The following is an 18,722-nucleotide window of genomic DNA, read 5'->3' as shown; positions in this document are numbered from 1 at the left end:
ATTAGCTTGCCATTGCATGGCTGTTATCTTAAGCACAATTTTCTTAACAAGTTATTTTATATTGCTACACATGTCCCCCATCAAACACGTTGTTCTTGGCACATCATATTCTTGTGATAATAAGTGCAATATTTCGATCTTACCTTTTGAATAATTCTTCTTTTCTCTTTATTTTTAGCAAAAAATGTTTATATTCTTTTAAATATAGTTATAAGAAGAAATACATCCGTGTTTATAAGATTCACACATTATATAACTATATGGTCGACCTTTTAAGTGCACAGCAATTCATCACTATAAGTTATATTATTATGTGGATTGTGACTCACTAAAGATGATCATTTTTAATATTTCTTCCTTTATGCCTCTAATTGTAAAACAATAGCATATGTCTTTTGAAAGTGAAATTACAAAGTTCATATTACAAATAGTTTCATTTGACATATTTCTTTATAAGTTAAAGCCTTTAAGTATTCTATGATTGTTTCTTTTTCAAAAAACATTTTGCTGTGAAATTTTATAACCTTCACTTAAGGAGTTCAAAAAAGTTCTTGTCTTAAAATCTGTATCATGATGCATTAAAGCATTTTTATTTTAGAATATTTACAAAACAAGTTCATGTTCATTTTTAATCCATGTGATTTTGAATTTAAGAAATGCCATATTATTCATATGCTGCATCTTTAGTATTCTATTTTTTGTGAATATGGATTTTTTTTTCTTAAATATTTTTTTATGCTAAATTTAAATTTATTTAAATAAATCTTATTTAATGATTAAAAATGACACAATAAATTTTTTTTATTTAAGCCTGATATGTGCGTATAAAACAATAATTTTATTTTGGTTTTCTTAAAATATTTTATAATTATCAACATATTTTTATTTCTTCTATTTTTATTATTAATCTTTTTAAGTATTTATTATCTCTATATTTATCTATAAATTCTTTACACTCTGAGTCTATTTCTTCCCCTCTGTATATTTTTTTACTAATTTCTATTATTTTTTTGAGTTCTTTTTTATCTATTTTTATTTCACTGACACTGTCTTCTATTTCCAAATCAAGTGTGTCGTCTTCTTCTACAGTGTCTTGTTGTACGTCGTAGATTGGTTCAAAAGCAATTTCTTTCGTCGTATAAGTAAGTGGTTTAGACACTGTGTCCTCATTAATCATTAATAATGAGTAGTTATTAATTCTAGTAAGACTAGGATTATTAGAATTATCTAAGAAGTCTTCTCTTAGTTTCTCAGTTATAAGTCTGTCCAAGAATGTTGGTTTGTTTCGCACGTCGTAAAAATTACTCTGCATAAAGTGGTTGTAGAACTGCGAAACAGTGCAGTTCATATCACTGAAGATAGTAAGAAGTGGCGCAGACAAGGAAGTAATGAATTTACTAGTGTCGTAGTCAATTTCTTTATAAATTCCTGAATCGTTTATAGAAGACAGGATTAATGACTTACATAAATCTCTGACATTGTAATTTGCAAATTTAAGAATAATTTTTGGATTGTCAGTTAACTTTGTAACAATCATTAAGAAAAATGATTCTTCTTCGTTTTTTGTTTTAAGAGAAACTATTTCGGTCAATGGAATTTTCAATTCTGCATTTTTTATTTCTAGTTTTCTGTGTTTTATTTCTAAGAAAACTTGTTGATTATTAAATTCTGCTTTTAGTCCCTGCATAGCTTCAAAGGGGATATTGCAAATATAATTACAAGTATTAATCTGTAAATAAACATATAAATTGTTTAAAATAAGTGTACATAATTTAAAATAAATAATTTATTTTTATTCTGCTACATTCATGTATCTGAACTCAAATCCATTCTTTTTATCCCCATAAACTTTTATAAACGCAGATAATCTCTTGGCATGTAAAAATCTTCTTATGACATTCTTAAGTCCTTGTTTATTAATAATATCTTCATTAACTTTCACTACTACTGTTGTATCATTGACTGATACTTCTAATAACTTCTCTTTCTTGCCAGTGTAAGTTTTGATTTTTTCCTCTAAGTGGCTTTGTAAATCTGAAGGACTCAGTAAATTATCAGAGGCGGGGTGAGTGCAGTCGATGCTGTATTCTTTCTTTTGAGAATTATCTTTGGACATTTGGGGGTAAAAAAATCGAGCAAAAATTACAACAAATAAAACAAAAAAAAAAGAAATATAGGATCAAAAAAAATAATCTTAATTATATTTAACAAAAAATATTTTAATGTACAAAATTTTTTTATATCGACTATCCTAATTTGATGCCTTGTCTGTTACTTGAAATATATAAAAAAACATAACAAGTTATGTTTTTTTGAAAACTAAATTAGTTTGTTTTTTCTTACCCTAAAATGAAATATTGTTTGACGCAGGATTTTAAATTGGAAATTTTCAATCTTCTTCAAAATTGTGACAAACAACCTTTAAATTTAATGATAGCCGGAGGATCACTCTTATCAATCCTGGACAATAATAAAATTTCCACTCTCGATTCCTCAAAATGGAAAATATTCTATGCTGACGAGAGATGTCAAATAACTCATTCAAACTACATTGGCTCAAAACCATTCCTCTCTCATTTGAAGACTAATAACATTAATAAAATTGATGTTGTAGTTGACGATCCTGTGGCACATTATACTAATTTATTGGAGCCCATTGATCTATGTCTCCTAGGTATTGGTGGCGATGGACATATTTGTTCTTTATTTCCAGATCTGGATGATTTGGATTATAAATCTGACGTGATTAAAGTTTTTAATCCTAATGTCGTGTCACCAGATCGAATCACCGTAACTCTTAATTTCTTAAATACGAAAGTTCGTAATCTTTACTTTGTTATACCTCCTAAAGATAAAGTTAAAGACATAGTGAAACCACATGATAGGATATGTGATAGGCTTAAAATTGATTATACATGTATTATTGATAAAAGATTTAATATATAATAAAATTATACATTAAAAAACATTTATTGTTCATATATGAGATTTACAGGTAAAACAATATTGGATCTAGTCATGGCCCAAATTTTTTTTTTCTCATATTAAATAGAAACATAGTTTACTAAAGGCATCAAAAGCTTCTCGTTTGGTATTTATAATTCTTTTGTAGCGACTTTATACGTATATATACTTGTATAATCATACATATTAGTTTTTCTCTAGTACTCAGTAGCATAAGATAAAAAATGAGTATCGCCGTCTAATAATACTTATCATTATGAACAATTTTTCATGTATTTTTTTAAAAAAAAATTATAATTGCAAGTATTAAAACTTAATGTTGCAAAGATGACGCAACGGTCCGAGCCCGGACTAATGTCTCTCTAAGGGACCCCATCAGAGAGAAACGAAAAAATGAGAATAATAATAAAAGCATATTTTCTTAAAAAATTTTCTGCAACTCTTGATATTTTTATATATTGCGCACCTTCTTCTCAATTTATTGCTCCAAAAATCTAAATTCGCACTTTCTAATAAATTTGTGTTCTCTCACGCATCGATATTAAAGCTGTCATCATGGGCTTCAACGCAATGATTCCCGTTGATAGATTCTACTGCTGCGGAATAATATTTATGCCCATCAGTTATTCAAATCGTTTCGCTTTTTATGTTTTTTTTAAAAAAATGAGTCATCATCTTGATAGTACCGCTAGGTACTATCTCTATTCTCAATTCTAACGTTCGCTCGTCTATATCCAACCACGTACAATTTTTGACTGTGTCATATCTTTCTGATGGTAATTTGGCAAATTCCCCCTTTACTATAACCCTCATCGGGCTGTGCCACTTTTTCAACCCCTTATAATTTTTGGTGCTTGATGTTTTACTTTTTCAGTGCTTCGTATATTTTTTTTTTAGCTCTGAAGACACTGAGAGCTGACACGCGAAATTTTTGTATAGGTTTGGTGTAGAGTGATTTCCAATGAATAAATACAGAATATACAAATAATAATGTATAGGTATTAGGGGCATTAAAATAAAGTTTTATCAAAAACTATCATTGATGTTCCATATCCCGTCCTTCCCTGCACCGAAACCGATGGCAGCCTATGTATGAATCATCCCAACTTAATACCATTATACCAGGATAATTCGTACATTCCATGGTTGTTTTAGTAAATTAAAATCCACTAGCCAACATATTACCTCGTGTGGGTCAGGGAAGATTTTTGACCTACTTTCAAGCGGCTCCAGACTTACTATAAGGGTTAAATATTTTTGGAAAAAAAACATTAAAAAAACAAAAAAGTTCATAGCTCAAGAAATGTATATTCAAATGAAATTTAAAAATCTTTAAAATTTTGACACTTGGGGATTTGGTTCGTAAAAAACAATTTTTCACTTTACGGTCTGTGCCCATAATCAATACATAAAAAAATAAAGAGTTCTTGGCTCAGGCCGTTTCGCCAAAACGATAATTAGGCTCATAATTTAATTATCTATCAACTGCAAAGAAATAAATGCTCCACTTGTATAAACATATTTAATATATCAATATATAAAAAAGTTTTTTAACGCTTTAAAATACAGAAAAACAAAACTCGCTACATATTAATATTTACAGGCAGATATTACGCTCTAATCAAATTTAATATTAATCGACTTATTAGTCGAAGCCCGAATATATTATTTTTTATAATATTTTAAGAAAATATTTACAAAACGTAATATAAAATTTTACATATACATAAAGCTTCAAAATCATTCGCCAAATTATCAAATCTAAAATTTATGTAAATTTAAGGCATTCTACATTTTAGTTGCTATAAAGTACCGTTTTAAAACCTCAAATCCTCATTTTAGTTTTAATACAGTGGTGCAATATTCTAAACCCGAAACTTTCATATTTTTTGCGCCTAAGTTAGATGCACAGAAAAAAGAAACAAAATTTTTTTAGAATTATATCCTCAGAGGTTAAAATTTAAAACATTTGTTCAAATCGTATTGCTAAACTTTCTTCATGTATAATATTTAAGCTTTTTGTCTTCTTATATATTTTACCTTATAGTATGTTTGTAGCTTCTTGACAAAGATCAAAAATATTTCATGATACACACAAAATATGTGGGTTAGTCGCTTTTGGTCCATCAAAAAAGACAACTATTAAATGTTTAAAATGTATAAAAATATTGAGCTTGGCTCTAATTGTTCGTATATTATTTTGTACATGTTAAACGCAGAGGAAGCACAGGATATGGAAATTCTTTATTAATTTTTATAAAACGCATTTATTATCCTAGTTTACAATGCAAAAATGGTTAAAGGGCAATCTGGTGGCCAAAAATGAAAAGTTAAGATGAAAAAAATAAAAACTTAAAAATCATTTCGATAATTTTATCAAACAAATTCCCTTCAAAATTTCTTCTAAGCATAAATCTTAACAAAGAACTCTTTATTAATTTTTTTGTTCTATGCCTTATGGAAGTTTCACTTTTAACAGCGCTCCAATTACCTTCGATAGTATTAGTATGGCATATTTATTTTTATTAACAAATTCTTTTGAATGATTAACCGTCTTATGTTGTTGAAAATTGAACAAGCTAGAATATGAAGAGAAGCAATCACTATGTATGATAGATTCTGGGTGAACATATTTTTTTTAAAAGTTCTTCTAGTGTAGTTGCTCTTCTATTATCAACAGGAACAAACACAATTTTCCTTTGAGGTGTTCTTTCTACCATTCCGAAAATCCAAACTCCTTCTACCCATGGCCTCTATGGTATTTTAATTTACCAAACTTACTTTCATCTATTTCCACAACAATCCCAGGTCCTCCTATTATACCTGTTTCAACGTAAACAGAATTTTCGATGGAATTTACTGTTAAAGAAATGATTTTTCTTACACTTTTAATGCTAATTCCAAGAAATTCCGCAATAGCTTTATACTTTACATTAACAGACCATGATTTAATAATTAATAACATAGTATTAATTCCAAGCTTGTTATTGTAGAATGGAGTGTTTTTTAATAAAGACCATTTACTTCTACATTTAGACCAAGTACATCGAAAAATAACATTTTCATAATATTTTTTACTTATAGGACCACATTTTATACATGATTTGCTTGTTTTTTCAATATATTTTAAAAATTTCAAAAAGTTTTTCCTCTTGGCTTTTCATTTTTGGGGTGATTTTTTTAAAAATTCCTTTTAAGGGATTTTTGGCCACCAGACTGCCATAGCTCCATGCAAAAATATTGTATATTATTTATTTTAATGTGGAACAGTCCACATTTAACGTATATAAAAATTTCACAATGCTAAATTCTGTGTTTTATAGGCATATAAAATGTGATATTATGACCAAATGATCATCTCTATTTCTTATCGGATGTACATTACAATTTCCAAATATTTCATCCTACTGCTTATTTTTAAATACTTTATTTTTAACCACACAATGCCATACAAGGAGCAACCAAATAAACAGGTTACTTCCAAAGCGCAAAAGGCCTGCCAGAGACAGGTGGCAAAACATATGTTTTTCTAAATTATTCCTTCTGAAATGCTGCATCCCTATGCAGCACGCCAGTTTAAAATTTTTTTAAAAAATTACATTCTGAAAAAGTGTCATAATTATTACGATTTAAGAAATCTAAAATTTAAAAAATCACAATATATAATTTCAAGAACTTATTCCATTGAATATATCAAAAATAAAATATATATTGTGATATAAAGTATGGGCTACTAAGAAAAAATGGCATGATTTTTACGTCACAGATTATATTTTTAGGCCATTTGCATAAAATTATTTGTCAAAGGACATTAGTTGAAAAATTATAGACCAGCCTAAACACATAAATAAAGATATAAACGGTTATATAAAAACGTCTATTGATAACTTTCTTGGAATTAGTTATAATGTGTTCAGCGTAATAAATTATAATTTTAGTATTTATATTAGATATGTTATCTTTTAATTTAATACATAGATAAAATAATAACATATGTATTGTATTTTATAAATGGTTAAATTCATTTATGGTAACGATGATGAGATTAGGTTGGCATAAATTTAAAATATTTAAGCATATGTTTAAATCATAATATGGCATTACTAGGGTCAAAGCTTATTAAAAAAATTTATACAATTTAATATTTATGTTATATATTTTGATAATTTTTACCCCCATTATGATAAATAATTACATGGGGGCGATACCAAATCGAGAGTCAACAAGTGATGGCTGTGGTCAAGAGGCCAGAATAATGTTACAAGAAATTAAAAGAATAGTTTATAAGCTAGAGTTGGATGGAGTAGATGAGTCTCTATGGAAGGCAAGAATTTATGAAATGGGTTCGGAAGAAGTAAAGAACTTTATGGTAGAAAGAATTAAAAAAAAGATAGTTGGTCCTTAATTATTGAAGAAATGGAAAAGGAGGTTAGAAAGGACGAATTAAAAAAGAATGAAGAAGAAGACAAAAGTAAGATGATGGAAATAATTGCAGAGTCGGTTAGAGGAACAGTTCGAGAGGAGCTGGTAAATAGAGGAGCATTAGGAAAAATAAGGGAAGAAACTACGAGAGTAAGAAGTAGAGATTGTTTTTACTGTGGTAGATTTGGGCACATGGCAAGAGATTGCTTCGTAAGGAAGAGGAAAGAAGAAGATAATAAAAATAAACATTTTAACAAGTATTTAAGGGTTCATGAAGAGAGTGGATCTACAACCACAGAACTTAGCGCACAAGAATATAGGAAATGCGGAGAAGCAAAACGTAAACAAAATTCAAAAAGGAGAGGAATGAGAGAGGATAGAATAGAAGAGGGCCTTGTCATTGAAGATATAAAAGCGAAGTTTAGAGAAATTTTTGACTTGCAGCAGGAAGAGATCGTACACTGTAAGATAGAGAAATGTAAAATTGAGACGCCACCAGGGAAAAAAGTAGTTAAAAGAGGACAAACTATCCCACAGGCGTTGATGGAAAAAACTGAAAAATATATAAAAAGTTTGGAAGAAAGAAAGATTATAAGAAGGTCAACATCCGAGTGGAGGAACCCAATTAGAGCTATAGTAAAACCTAACGGAGGAGTAAGGCTTGTAAGTAATCTAATGAGTTTAAATGACTTAGTTGAAAAAGATCCGTATGAGTTGTCAAATATTAGGGACATCGTTAGAGCCACACAGGGGTCTAAATGGTTTACCGTTATAGATCTGAAGGAAGGCTTTTACCACGTAGAGATTGAAGAAGAGGATAAGCACAAAACGGCCTTTGAATTTAACAGAAAGGTATATGAATGGAACAGTATGGTAATGGGATATAAAAATTCCCCGCAGATATTACAACGAATAATGAACCAAATATTTGAAGATTTACAAGGAGAAGGAGTGGAGGTATATATGGACGACATCGTTATACACGCTAGAACTAAAAAAAGGCATGACAAGCTAGTTATGGAAGCATTGGAAAGATTAAAAAGACATAAAATGAGATTGAATATTGAGAAGATACAGTTTAGCCAACAGTTAGTTAAGCTCTTAGGAGTCACATTGAATGGTACAGATATTGAAGCGAATGAAATAAAGAAGAACGAGGCGTTAGAATTCCCGCAGCCGACAAGTGTAAGTGAAACACGAAGATTCCTAGGAATGACAGGATGGTTTAGGAACTTTATAAAGAATTACGCGGGATTAACTATTCATCTGACAGATAGCTTGAGAGGTAAAGATAAGAAGTGGGAATGGACGGTTGAAATGAATAGAGAGTTTTTAGAGCTGAAAGAAGTTTTGAGAGCGATGGGGAAACTTAGATTGCCTGATTATAGGAAGGAATTTATATTGAGAACGGACGCGAGCAATGTAGGGATAGGAGCCGTGTTACTTCAGAAGAACGATAAAGATGAATGGGTAGCAATCCAATGGAGTTCAAAAAAGTTAACACCTACAGAGACCAGATATACTATATCGGAGAAAGAAATGTACGCGGTATTTTGGGGGATAAAAAGATTTGAATACGAGTTGCGCGGTAGGAAGTTTAAAATCGAGACGGACCATAAAGCCTTGGTTGAGATTAGAAATAAACCGTGTTTTAATAACAATAGAATAAATAGATGGATTGAAAAGATCCAGGAATTTGACTTCACCATAGAATATAAGAAACCAGAAGAAATGGTGGTGGCTGACGCGTTAAGCAGGATACATATGGAAGACGATGAAAGGAAAAAGAAAATCAGAGAAAGGACCGCCAAGCAGATAGAGGGCAAATGGAAAGCGCACGTCGATGACGCAGAAGGGAAAAAATATTGGAGATTTGATTCAGGACGGAAAGTCGAGATACCACCAGAAGAGTCAAGGGAAAGTTTGATGCAGGAATACCACGAAAAAGTTGGACATAGATGTATGACAAGTGTATATTACGCGATGCGGGAAAGATTTTATTGGCCCGGAATAAAGAAAGACATAAATGAGACAATTCGAAAGTGTGTACAATGTCAAATATATAATAGAAAAAGACTCGGTGGATGTGAGTTTGTAGATACTACACGTTATTTAGAAAAGGTTGCTTTGGATCTCATTGATTTTAGAGACGCAGGTAAATACGTATTGGTTGCGATAGATTATTACACTCGAAGAGTATGGGGCACGGTAATGGAGAACAAGACTGGAAAGAATGTGACAGAATTTTTAAGTAAGTTGTGTGAACAAGGAAAAAAGCCCGAAGAGATTATAACGGATAATGGGCGAGAATTTATCAATGAGGGGTTTAGAGAGTTGTGTAACAGACTAGAAATTAAACATAGGAAAGTAAGTGTCGAATCACACAGGAGTAATGGCAGAGTCGAGAGGGTTATAGGTACGCTGCGAGAGAGCATTCTGAAGACTAAAGAAGGTACATTTGCAGAGAAGGTCATGGGAAGCATTGAAAAATATAATATGAGTTACCACACGGCACTAAAATGTACACCAATAGAAGCGACAGAGGATAAAACTGGACATGTAATGATTGAAAATAGCCCACAAGGGAAATATGGAAAACTGTTTAACAGGGGGAAAAGGGAAAAATTTAAAGTAGGTGAGTACGTGAGAGTAGCTAAGAAGGAAAACTTGAAAGGTGCGGATAAATATTCGAAAGGTAGGTTTTTAGAGAGTGGGAAAGTTATAGAGAGATGTGGCAATGATTCTTATATAGTTAAGTTAGTAAATGGAAGATATGTAAAGAAAAGGCACTATGATCTAAAAAGTCTGCTTGGGTTAAGGATAAAGTGAGACTAACCGTCTTGGAGGGGGGATGTTATATATTTTGATAATTTTTACCCTCATTATGATAAATAAATACAATTTATATATTTTGGCCATAAGTACGGAATTTTTTTATGAACCCTAGAAATCCAATCAAAAAAAATTCAGCTCTAGCACTTACTTACTAAGCTCTGTTGAAATTATAAATATCAGATAAATATATACATTAATTGTACACAAAATTTTTATAAAAAATAATTTTCTAATAAACTATAAAATAATGATTAATTCGATTTTTTATATATGCAAATTTTTCAGTTATATAATGCTAACAATTTTTTGCTATAAAATAAATCCTACATCCCCTCCTCAAGATGGATACTCTCCTTAACATTTACATTAAATCTTTCTTACGCCTTACACAGTCCTTTATATCACATAGTCTCTTCTTTTTTCGTAACATTATAGTACCTTATTAAATACAAACGATTACGCATTTTTCTATATTTACTTCCTCATTTACGTATCTTTTTTTTTATCTTTCATTCATCTTGCTAAATTTTTCTCACACTACAAAAACCTTATAACTCAGCTTAAATTTTCCTAAATGTTACTTAAACTTCCTTGAATACTCACCATCTTTCTCATTTTAGATTCTTAATTTTCCGTAGCTAGAAATTTCACTCCTTGGTTCATTTCAGTTACATTTTATTCCACTGTGGTACGTTCTAGGATATACATCGATTGCGCTTAATTTCTCTTTAAAGATATCGTAATTAGGTTAAGTATAGTTTCTCGCACAAGTCTAATTAATCATTCTATTCTTCCATTACTACCATGACTTTTAACACTTACTTTATGATACGTCTTATATACTTTAATGATCTTTGAAATTCTTTGCAAAAAAATGATTTTGCGTTGACATTAATTATCCTTTCTGATACACATTCTTCTTTGAACCAGTTTTTCATCGTCTTTTAACATTAATATTATGTCTTTTATTCAATACTGGTCTATCGCATATTTCGAATTAAATTGATGTCTGCAAGAACATTGCATTTTGGATCTCCCATTTCCATTATATTTTACCAAAATTATCTCCTGTTCGTGGAGTAGCGATAAATTCCACATAGCCTCTGTTCTTTCTGTTAAACGTCTGACGTTTCACATTCTCTCTTATATTTTAATTGTATTTTCCTTCATACCCAACAAATACCATTTTTTTTCAACTCAAATAAAGCATCTATCATTCCTTGATGATTGATTTCCATATGTTTGTCATTAATTAACTTTTATCTATCTGAGCTATCTGAGCTATCGCAGTTTGTCTATATGAAAACTCCCATAACATTTTTCATTTACTTCTTGTGTATGTTTTACTTATTACCTTAGTTCTTTTTCTAAAAATCTCTTTTTAATTATATAAATTACCGTCATCTTGAAATTGTCTGCTTAAAGCCTCTACATCTGCCTTCGTTTCTTCTCTTTCATTTAACTGTAAGATCGAACTCTGTTTTTTTCACGATCCAACGTTTTATTCTATTGTTATTGAAGCAATCTTTAAATCTCATTGCTTCTACAGCTTTATGATCTGTCTGTAGTTCAAATTTTCTACCTCTTAATTCGTATACAAACTTTTTATACCTCCAAACGCTGCTTACATTTCTTTTTAACAATACAGTATTTTCGTTTTGCTGGAGTCAACTTTTTGAAAATTTACTGATTAAGAAACCATTTCCCTATTTTTTGTGCTAATATTGCTCCATATTGTGTCTGTGGCAATAGTTCTCAATTAAAATAAATTTTATAATCGGGAGTTTTTACATTTTTATATCTCTCAATTCGTCCCTCAATAAATTAAATTTACACTCATTTTATCTCTTTTTTTTCAGCCCGTATGCGCTTTTTTACACATAGCATAATTTCCTATAAATTCATTGAACCATCCTGTCGACTTAAAAAATCTACGTAGCTCACTAAAATTATCCGGTCTTTTATAAATACAAGCTTTAATACGATAATTTCCGTTGGCTTTCTACAATCTCCAGCCCCACTAACCCTTAATAAAGTAATCCATCTAACCTGTAAGGTGTCCGGTGAATTCTCCGATCCCTCAATTCATCGAAAAATAAAAATGTGTGTTATTCATTAGGTATTTAAAATATATAAATATAATAAAAACTTTAATATGTATGAATCATATATATTGTATAATATAGCAATTGAATTTTTAATAATGAATATCCTCTCAAAAAAAAAATTTTATTTTTCTGTGAATTGTTTTTCGGTGAATTTTATAGAAACTATATATATATATATATATACTAGCGTATGCTTTCCCGTTTTGAAAACGGGATTTAAATATTTAGTTTGATAATATGTCTTTCATCCTTAAATTTTGTACAGTTTCCATTTAAGGATGATTGAATTTGACAGATTAGACATGATTTTTAAAAATACTTTTTAGCAACATATAAGAAGTAATGTTGTTTTAAAACATTTAATAATCTCAATGAGATAATTTTGGGAAGTTCTAAGTTCAAATTTTGACACTTACATTCATAATAATTATTGGTTAAATATTTTTACAATTTTTCGTAGAAGGGTTAAATAAATTCTAAAAAACGATTCTGATGATATTTTGGAACTGAGTTTTCAAAAAATAATAAATAGAATAAAAAAGTATTAACATATAGTATACGCACTTATAATTATCAAATTAAAACATCTAATCTATATTTGATATTATTTTAACGTAAAAGGGGCAAAATGTATCATTTAGAAATTTCAAAGTCACAAAAAAGAGGGGTAAAAAATTAAATAAAATTCTTTTATATATATGAATGATGATGATATGATATATATATATCTAGCATATAAAAAATTATAGAAATAGAATGTATATAATAATGAATTTTTATTATGAAGATTTGGTTCTTACAAGTTTTACTATTCCAAAATACTTAAGAATTCTGATTTTCTTCTTGAAGGTAAGAGTAAAACAGAATCCACAGAGCGCAGCTGAAAAATTTATAGTATGATTACATCATATTTTTCGTTTGAAATTTTCTCAGTGATGTTTTACATTAAACTTGCACGTGCAGAAATTTGGACAGGTATATAGTACTTTTGCCAAAGCAAAAAAAATTCAAAAACATTTCAACTCTCTATATAAGAAGATTCACAACTGATATCAAATTACAATCACAATGCGCTCATTGGGAACATTTTTGTCAATGAGCGTCTCACTGTTATTAGGTGATTTAAATACATTTTTACAGTCTCGCTTGCTAGGCCTGTATTTTATTTGCTACTTACCTTCCTTCTTATCGCAAGTTGCTTTCAAATAACACATGTCCTTGTAGTATTGTGTTAACAGACATCATTCTACTCCGTATGTCTTTTTTGCCTAAAGTATTCATCGAAGAAGAGGAAACAAATTCGTTCTTTCATGCTAAATTGGTGTTTTTGTACACCATAGAACATCTTAGCAAATCCATATCATTGACCTTATGTGCGTTTCTAGATGTGGGACCTATGAAAACCACTTCCTGGTAAGCATGTGCCCTTCTATAGCATTTAACTTGTAAAACTTCAGAGAAAGATCACCAAGAAGTTTTAGATTACTTAAAGATTTCATATTTCTATTTTATATGCATTAATCTCATCTTCTGATTTTGTTATAGAAGATGATACAGAATATCAAACTGGAAGAAACATAAAAATATATCAAAAAAAAACGATAGGCCGTATAATAATTTAATTATAATGAGTATTCTATAATTTTATTATCATCCAACAGTCGCATAAATTGTTTTTGGCTTATTTTTTGTTCCATCTATCCATTTAAGTTCCTCTCTCATTATTCGTTTTTTGTTTACGTTATTTTCTGGACACTAATTATAACAATAATGTGAAAAAAAACATGTTTTATAAATACAGTTTACAAACTATATCAGATATAAATCTTCTCGGACAAAACGCAACAAATTTCATGAATCACATAGACGTATATTATTTTCACTTTTTATCATTTGGGACGATTCCGCGTATTTTTACAATATGAAAAATGAGGCTTGTCTGTAACTAATTTGGCTTTTGTAATTAACTATGTATTAATTACACAATTATGAGATCCACTTATAATTACTTTTTAATCTAATAAAAAAAATTAAAGCTTTAAAAAGATACGTTTTAGTATAATAATGTGTGTACGAGGTATAATGAAAACATTTACACGGACAATATAATGGTATAAAAGTATTCATAATTTTAAGACCGGGGGAAATATAACGACCAATTCCTTTTGGACACACAGAAAATTCTAAAAAACATACATGCCTAAATTACGAATTACAAAAAAAAGATAAATTTTTTATCGTGCTTTATTTAGAATATGGTACACATTTCTAGAAAAAATTTAAATGTATTAATATTAAACCATAATAATCATAACATAATTTTTATTGAATACTTGACGTCTTAATAGTATTTCAAGCTATTAAAAATAGCTTTAAAACAATCTCTATTGTTTCCTTTCGATTGCAATAATGATCAGTCTTCAATCTAAATGATTTGTTTTTTTTCGAACGTAATAGATGGGTTGTATGGTACAGACATATATTAATATATAATTTTTTACATTAAATTTATTTTTAAATTTATTCGAGTCTCTATGTATTTTTTCTTACAGCTATAATATATAAACAATTATAACATTTTTGAATTATCGAAAATATTGAATTAACATTTTTAAAATTTTTAGAAATTAAATTGATTGCATTGAAATAAATTTTAAAAGCCTGTATTAATGAATTTTGCTGAGAATATATATTTAATAAATTTAACTCTTAACTTACAATTATCTTTAACATGGTAGAGAATAAAATTATTGAATCCAAACAAAAACAAAAGAAGAGGTTGTAAGTTCCGTCGAGGCATTAGACGTAAAAAAAATGCAGTTTAGGTTAGAATGGGGATGGTTGGTTGTCTAACAGAAGAGAAGGTGATGGCTTGCATCAGTCGAGGGACCTGGATAGGTGAAGACATAAAGTAGCTATGAAGAGCTATGGAAAACAGTATTGACTGTAATAAGATCTGGCATAAGAGTTGTCGAGATTGAGTGTAGTGGTAATCCCTCTATTCATATTAAAGCTATCGTAGCAAGACAGCACAACCACCACTGTTTAAAAATCCAGAGAGATTTAAAAAGAGAAGAAAATCAAAAAAAAACTGTGTTGTAGTCGAAGAATGAGATAGGCGGAAAAAATTCGATTTCATTGTTGGGAAGACATGTGTAAAAAATAATCATATGCCCATAGACTTTATGTATTATAACAGGGAAAGAAAGTACCGCAAGACCAGTAATAGAAGGGATTGTAAGACGCGATAGAGTGAAGCGCAACCTATGGTCAAATATTATAAAAATTCACTTTTCTTTTGTAAGCCAAGTAGTAGGCGTAGGAAGTTGTAAAGATAATTTCATCGCCCAATTCTTTATTTAGCGCGGCAATGTTGAGAATATATATTTGATAAATGTAACCCTTTACTTACAATTATCTTTAACAAATTTTAAAGCAAAAAACAGATTTAAATAATTAAGCTTTTTGATTTTTTTTTGTTTTATTTTTCGACATACAATTATAGTATCAAAATTTGTAATTTTCGTTTTTATAGATCAAACAATAAAAAAAAATGAATAGTAAAAATTAATGTTTATTCTCCTTCTTCAGTAAAATCTCAGTTAAATTTTCTGATTTTTTCGTTTTACTATTATGAAATTTATTACTAAAATTTTTAACTTGGGATTTTTTCGTCATTTTTTTAATAAAGTAATAAAAGAAAACAGCTAAAAATATAAAGAAAACAAGACCAGCAAACATCCATTTTGTATTATTAATAGAAAAGTTCGAAACCCAAGTATATTTTTCAGTTGATGAAGGATAATTGATTTCTGATTTAGTATCTCTATTTTGAAATATGAGATCTATCTTTTCATTGTCTGACCCATTCTTCATAACACTTGCATCATAATCTATTGCATTTTTATAACAGCTTACAGCGTCCACTTTCAAGTCATCAGATACAATACTTTTATATCGGGATAGAAGACATTCCCCTAGATCTTTTGCATGCTTTTGGAGCTTTCGACGTGCATCGTCTTTTATAGCTATATCTTCACTCGAATAATTTTTAAAAAGTTCGTGTACATACGCGTTGTTGTAAATCATATCTTTGAAGCAGTAATTCATCGAAACTAAACTATCAGTAACATTAGTAGACTTGCAAAAAATAAGAGCAACATGATTTCCTTGGAAGGTTTCTTCGGTACATACTGTCAAATGTTTTATTTGGATTTTCCATCCCCTCTTTCGGAAATGTTTTTAAATACTTTTTGTAGCCAATCAAATCTGTCCATTTGTAAGAATATGATTGGTCAGCATTTGATCGGCTACGACACCCCCTCAATCAGTCTTCGACGTGTCCTTCTTAATATGACTTATGTTAACTCTCAATTCGCCTGCTGAATTTTTCCTTTTTACCAGAAATGCGTCTTCACTTAAAATTTTGACAATAATATAACCAGGTGACCATTTAGCTTCTAACTTTCCACTTCCTGGGTAATCTCTGTAAACTAAAACATCTTCTCCTATTTTAAACTTTTGCTTTATATCTTTTTTCCCTTTAACGATGTATTTGCTGTATTTTTTAAAGTTTAAGTCCCTCTTCCGTAAAAGTTCTTGCTTCGTATAGGTCTTAGGGGTAACTCCTATTCTCTCATCTATGGCTGTTGTTATTTGCTGACCGTATTTTAGAATGTACGGCGATGTTCCTATTGATCGGTTAAACGATAGATTTACTGCCAATGTAGCTTCTTTGACAACTTTCCTCCAGCCAATTTCGCCATAGTTTGCTAATTTTCTAATTTTGTTCGTCAATGTTTGTATGACCCTCTCAACCGCGCCTGTAGTCTGGTGATGGTATGGCGAACAAAATTCCCATGATATATTATACTTTGAACCTAATGCTTGTACCACGCTGTTGTCAAACTCTAAGCCGTTGTCTGTCAAGATTCTTTCGGGTATCCCATGCTTACTAATGATTAATTCTTCGATCGCCTTATATATTTCACAGCTCTTTTTGCTTCGTAAGATCTTGGTTTCTATCCATTTAGAGTAGTGATCGATCGCTACAAATATGTATCCGCTTCCGCTGTTGTCCGAAAGTTTTCCAAGCAGATCAAATTCCCACAGCTGATTGGGTCTTTCTGAAAGTATTACTTTGTTCTTTGTCTTCACGCGTTGATATCCCGAACGAAGACATGTTTTGCAATTGCTTACGAATTTCGAAATGTCTTGGTGCATTGTTTTCCACTTATGTGCCTGTGAAATCATAAATTTCATGGTATTTGATGTCCCATGCCCTGATATTTTATGGTACTCCTCTAGTATGTCGTTGATATTATTATTCGATAACTGATGTAAATCAATGTTACATGTTTCACACTCTTGGTGAAATCTACTAAAGCCATCAGCAATGTTATGCTCTCCTTTTATATACTCCAATTCGAAGTCGTATTCCGCCAATTTGAGTGCCCATCTGAGAATCCTACTAGTTGGATCCTTCACTGTCCATAGATAGATTAAGGCTTTGTGGTCTGTTCTGAGCGTAAATTTGCTTCCCAAAAGGTAATGTCTAAAATGTTCTATTCCTTTAACCAAGCCAAGAAGTTCTTTATCGGTAACTGAATAATTCTTCTGACAATTATCTAGTCTTTTGCTAAAGGCGGCTATCATTTTTTCAGCTCCAGTTTTGTTCTTTTGCAGCAGCACTGCTCCTATTCCCGTTTCAGATGCGTCAGTAACCAGAATGAATGGAGCTTTAAAATTTGGCTGTGTACGTATTGTATTTTGGCTTAGTACTTTTTTAACGGTTTTAAACGTATCCAGCTGTTTGTCAGTAAGTTTAATTTTTTTTACCAGATGTCTGTTTTTCGCCCTTAAGTACATCATACAAGGGTCCCGTAATTTCTGCCATCTTTGTCACAAAATCCCTGCAATAGTTGGCCATTCCTAGAAAACTCCTTAATTCCTTTATGGTGGTAGGAATTGGGTACGCTTGTATATCCTTAATGCGCGTTTCGTCTACCTTTATGATTCCGTTTCCAATGACGTTCCCCAAGATCTTTATTTCCGATCTAAAGAATTTACACTTTTTCTTATTAAGCGATAGATTTGCCGCTCTTATTTTTCCCAATACTATTCTCACATGTTTCTTATGTTCTTCCTTGTTCCTTGAATATATTATAATATCGTCTAAGTATGGGATCACAAAATTATGGTTTTCTTTCCTGAATATATTGTCCATTGCCCTTTGAAATGTTGCTGGGGCGTTACATAGTCCGAACGGCATACGATTAAATTCGTATAATTTCCCCCTATACGAAAATGCTGTCTTTTCCTTGTCTTCTTCTTGTAAAGGAATTTGATGGAATCCACTAGTCGCGTCCAGTATTGTAAAAATAGTTGCAGTTG

The 18,722-nt window shown here is 30.3% G+C and overlaps 5 protein-coding genes across 6 annotated transcripts; 1 reads left to right on the top strand and 4 right to left on the bottom strand.

Annotated features, from left to right (window-relative positions):
* Window positions 1-871: 871 nt before the first annotated feature.
* Window positions 872-1,687, bottom strand: VNE69_04172 (uncharacterized protein; the record flags this gene model as incomplete). The annotated part of the gene is made up of 1 exon (XM_065473423.1): window positions 872-1,687. The coding sequence occupies one exon, from the start codon at window positions 1,685-1,687 to the stop codon at window positions 872-874; it is 816 nt and encodes a 271-aa protein (XP_065329495.1).
* A 105-nt stretch (window positions 1,688-1,792) lies between these two features.
* VNE69_04171 (ribosomal protein eL22) lies at window positions 1,793-2,116 on the bottom strand (the record flags this gene model as incomplete). The annotated part of the gene is made up of 1 exon (XM_065473422.1): window positions 1,793-2,116. One exon carries the CDS (start codon window positions 2,114-2,116, stop codon window positions 1,793-1,795), a length of 324 nt encoding a protein of 107 aa, XP_065329494.1.
* A 233-nt stretch (window positions 2,117-2,349) lies between these two features.
* On the top strand, window positions 2,350-2,946 carry VNE69_04170 (6-phosphogluconolactonase (6PGL); the record flags this gene model as incomplete). The annotated part of the gene is made up of 1 exon (XM_065473421.1): window positions 2,350-2,946. The coding sequence occupies one exon, from the start codon at window positions 2,350-2,352 to the stop codon at window positions 2,944-2,946; it is 597 nt and encodes a 198-aa protein (XP_065329493.1).
* Window positions 2,947-5,294: 2,348 nt separating this feature from the next.
* VNE69_04169 (DDE-TNP-IS1595 domain-containing protein) lies at window positions 5,295-6,187 on the bottom strand (the record flags this gene model as incomplete). 2 transcript variants are annotated; one of them, XM_065473420.1, is made up of 4 exons in its annotated part: window positions 5,295-5,455; window positions 5,594-5,704; window positions 5,746-6,113; window positions 6,177-6,187. In XM_065473420.1, 4 exons carry the CDS (start codon window positions 6,185-6,187, stop codon window positions 5,295-5,297), a joined length of 651 nt encoding a protein of 216 aa, XP_065329491.1. The 2 variants fall into 2 exon arrangements, with proteins under 2 accessions (XP_065329491.1, XP_065329492.1); XM_065473419.1 differs by lacking the exon at window positions 5,295-5,455 and having other exon boundaries at window positions 5,568-5,704.
* A 9,709-nt stretch (window positions 6,188-15,896) lies between these two features.
* On the bottom strand, window positions 15,897-16,418 carry VNE69_04168 (uncharacterized protein; the record flags this gene model as incomplete). The annotated part of the gene is made up of 1 exon (XM_065473418.1): window positions 15,897-16,418. One exon carries the CDS (start codon window positions 16,416-16,418, stop codon window positions 15,897-15,899), a length of 522 nt encoding a protein of 173 aa, XP_065329490.1.
* Between the last annotated feature and the right edge of the window lie 2,304 nt (window positions 16,419-18,722).

The sequence above is a fragment of the Vairimorpha necatrix genome, chromosome 4 (genome assembly GCF_036630325.1).
Source record: "Vairimorpha necatrix chromosome 4, complete sequence".
Taxonomy (NCBI): domain Eukaryota; kingdom Fungi; phylum Microsporidia; family Nosematidae; genus Vairimorpha; species Vairimorpha necatrix.
The sequence above is the reverse complement of the archived record's forward strand: the minus strand, read 5'-3'. Positions and strand labels throughout refer to the sequence as shown.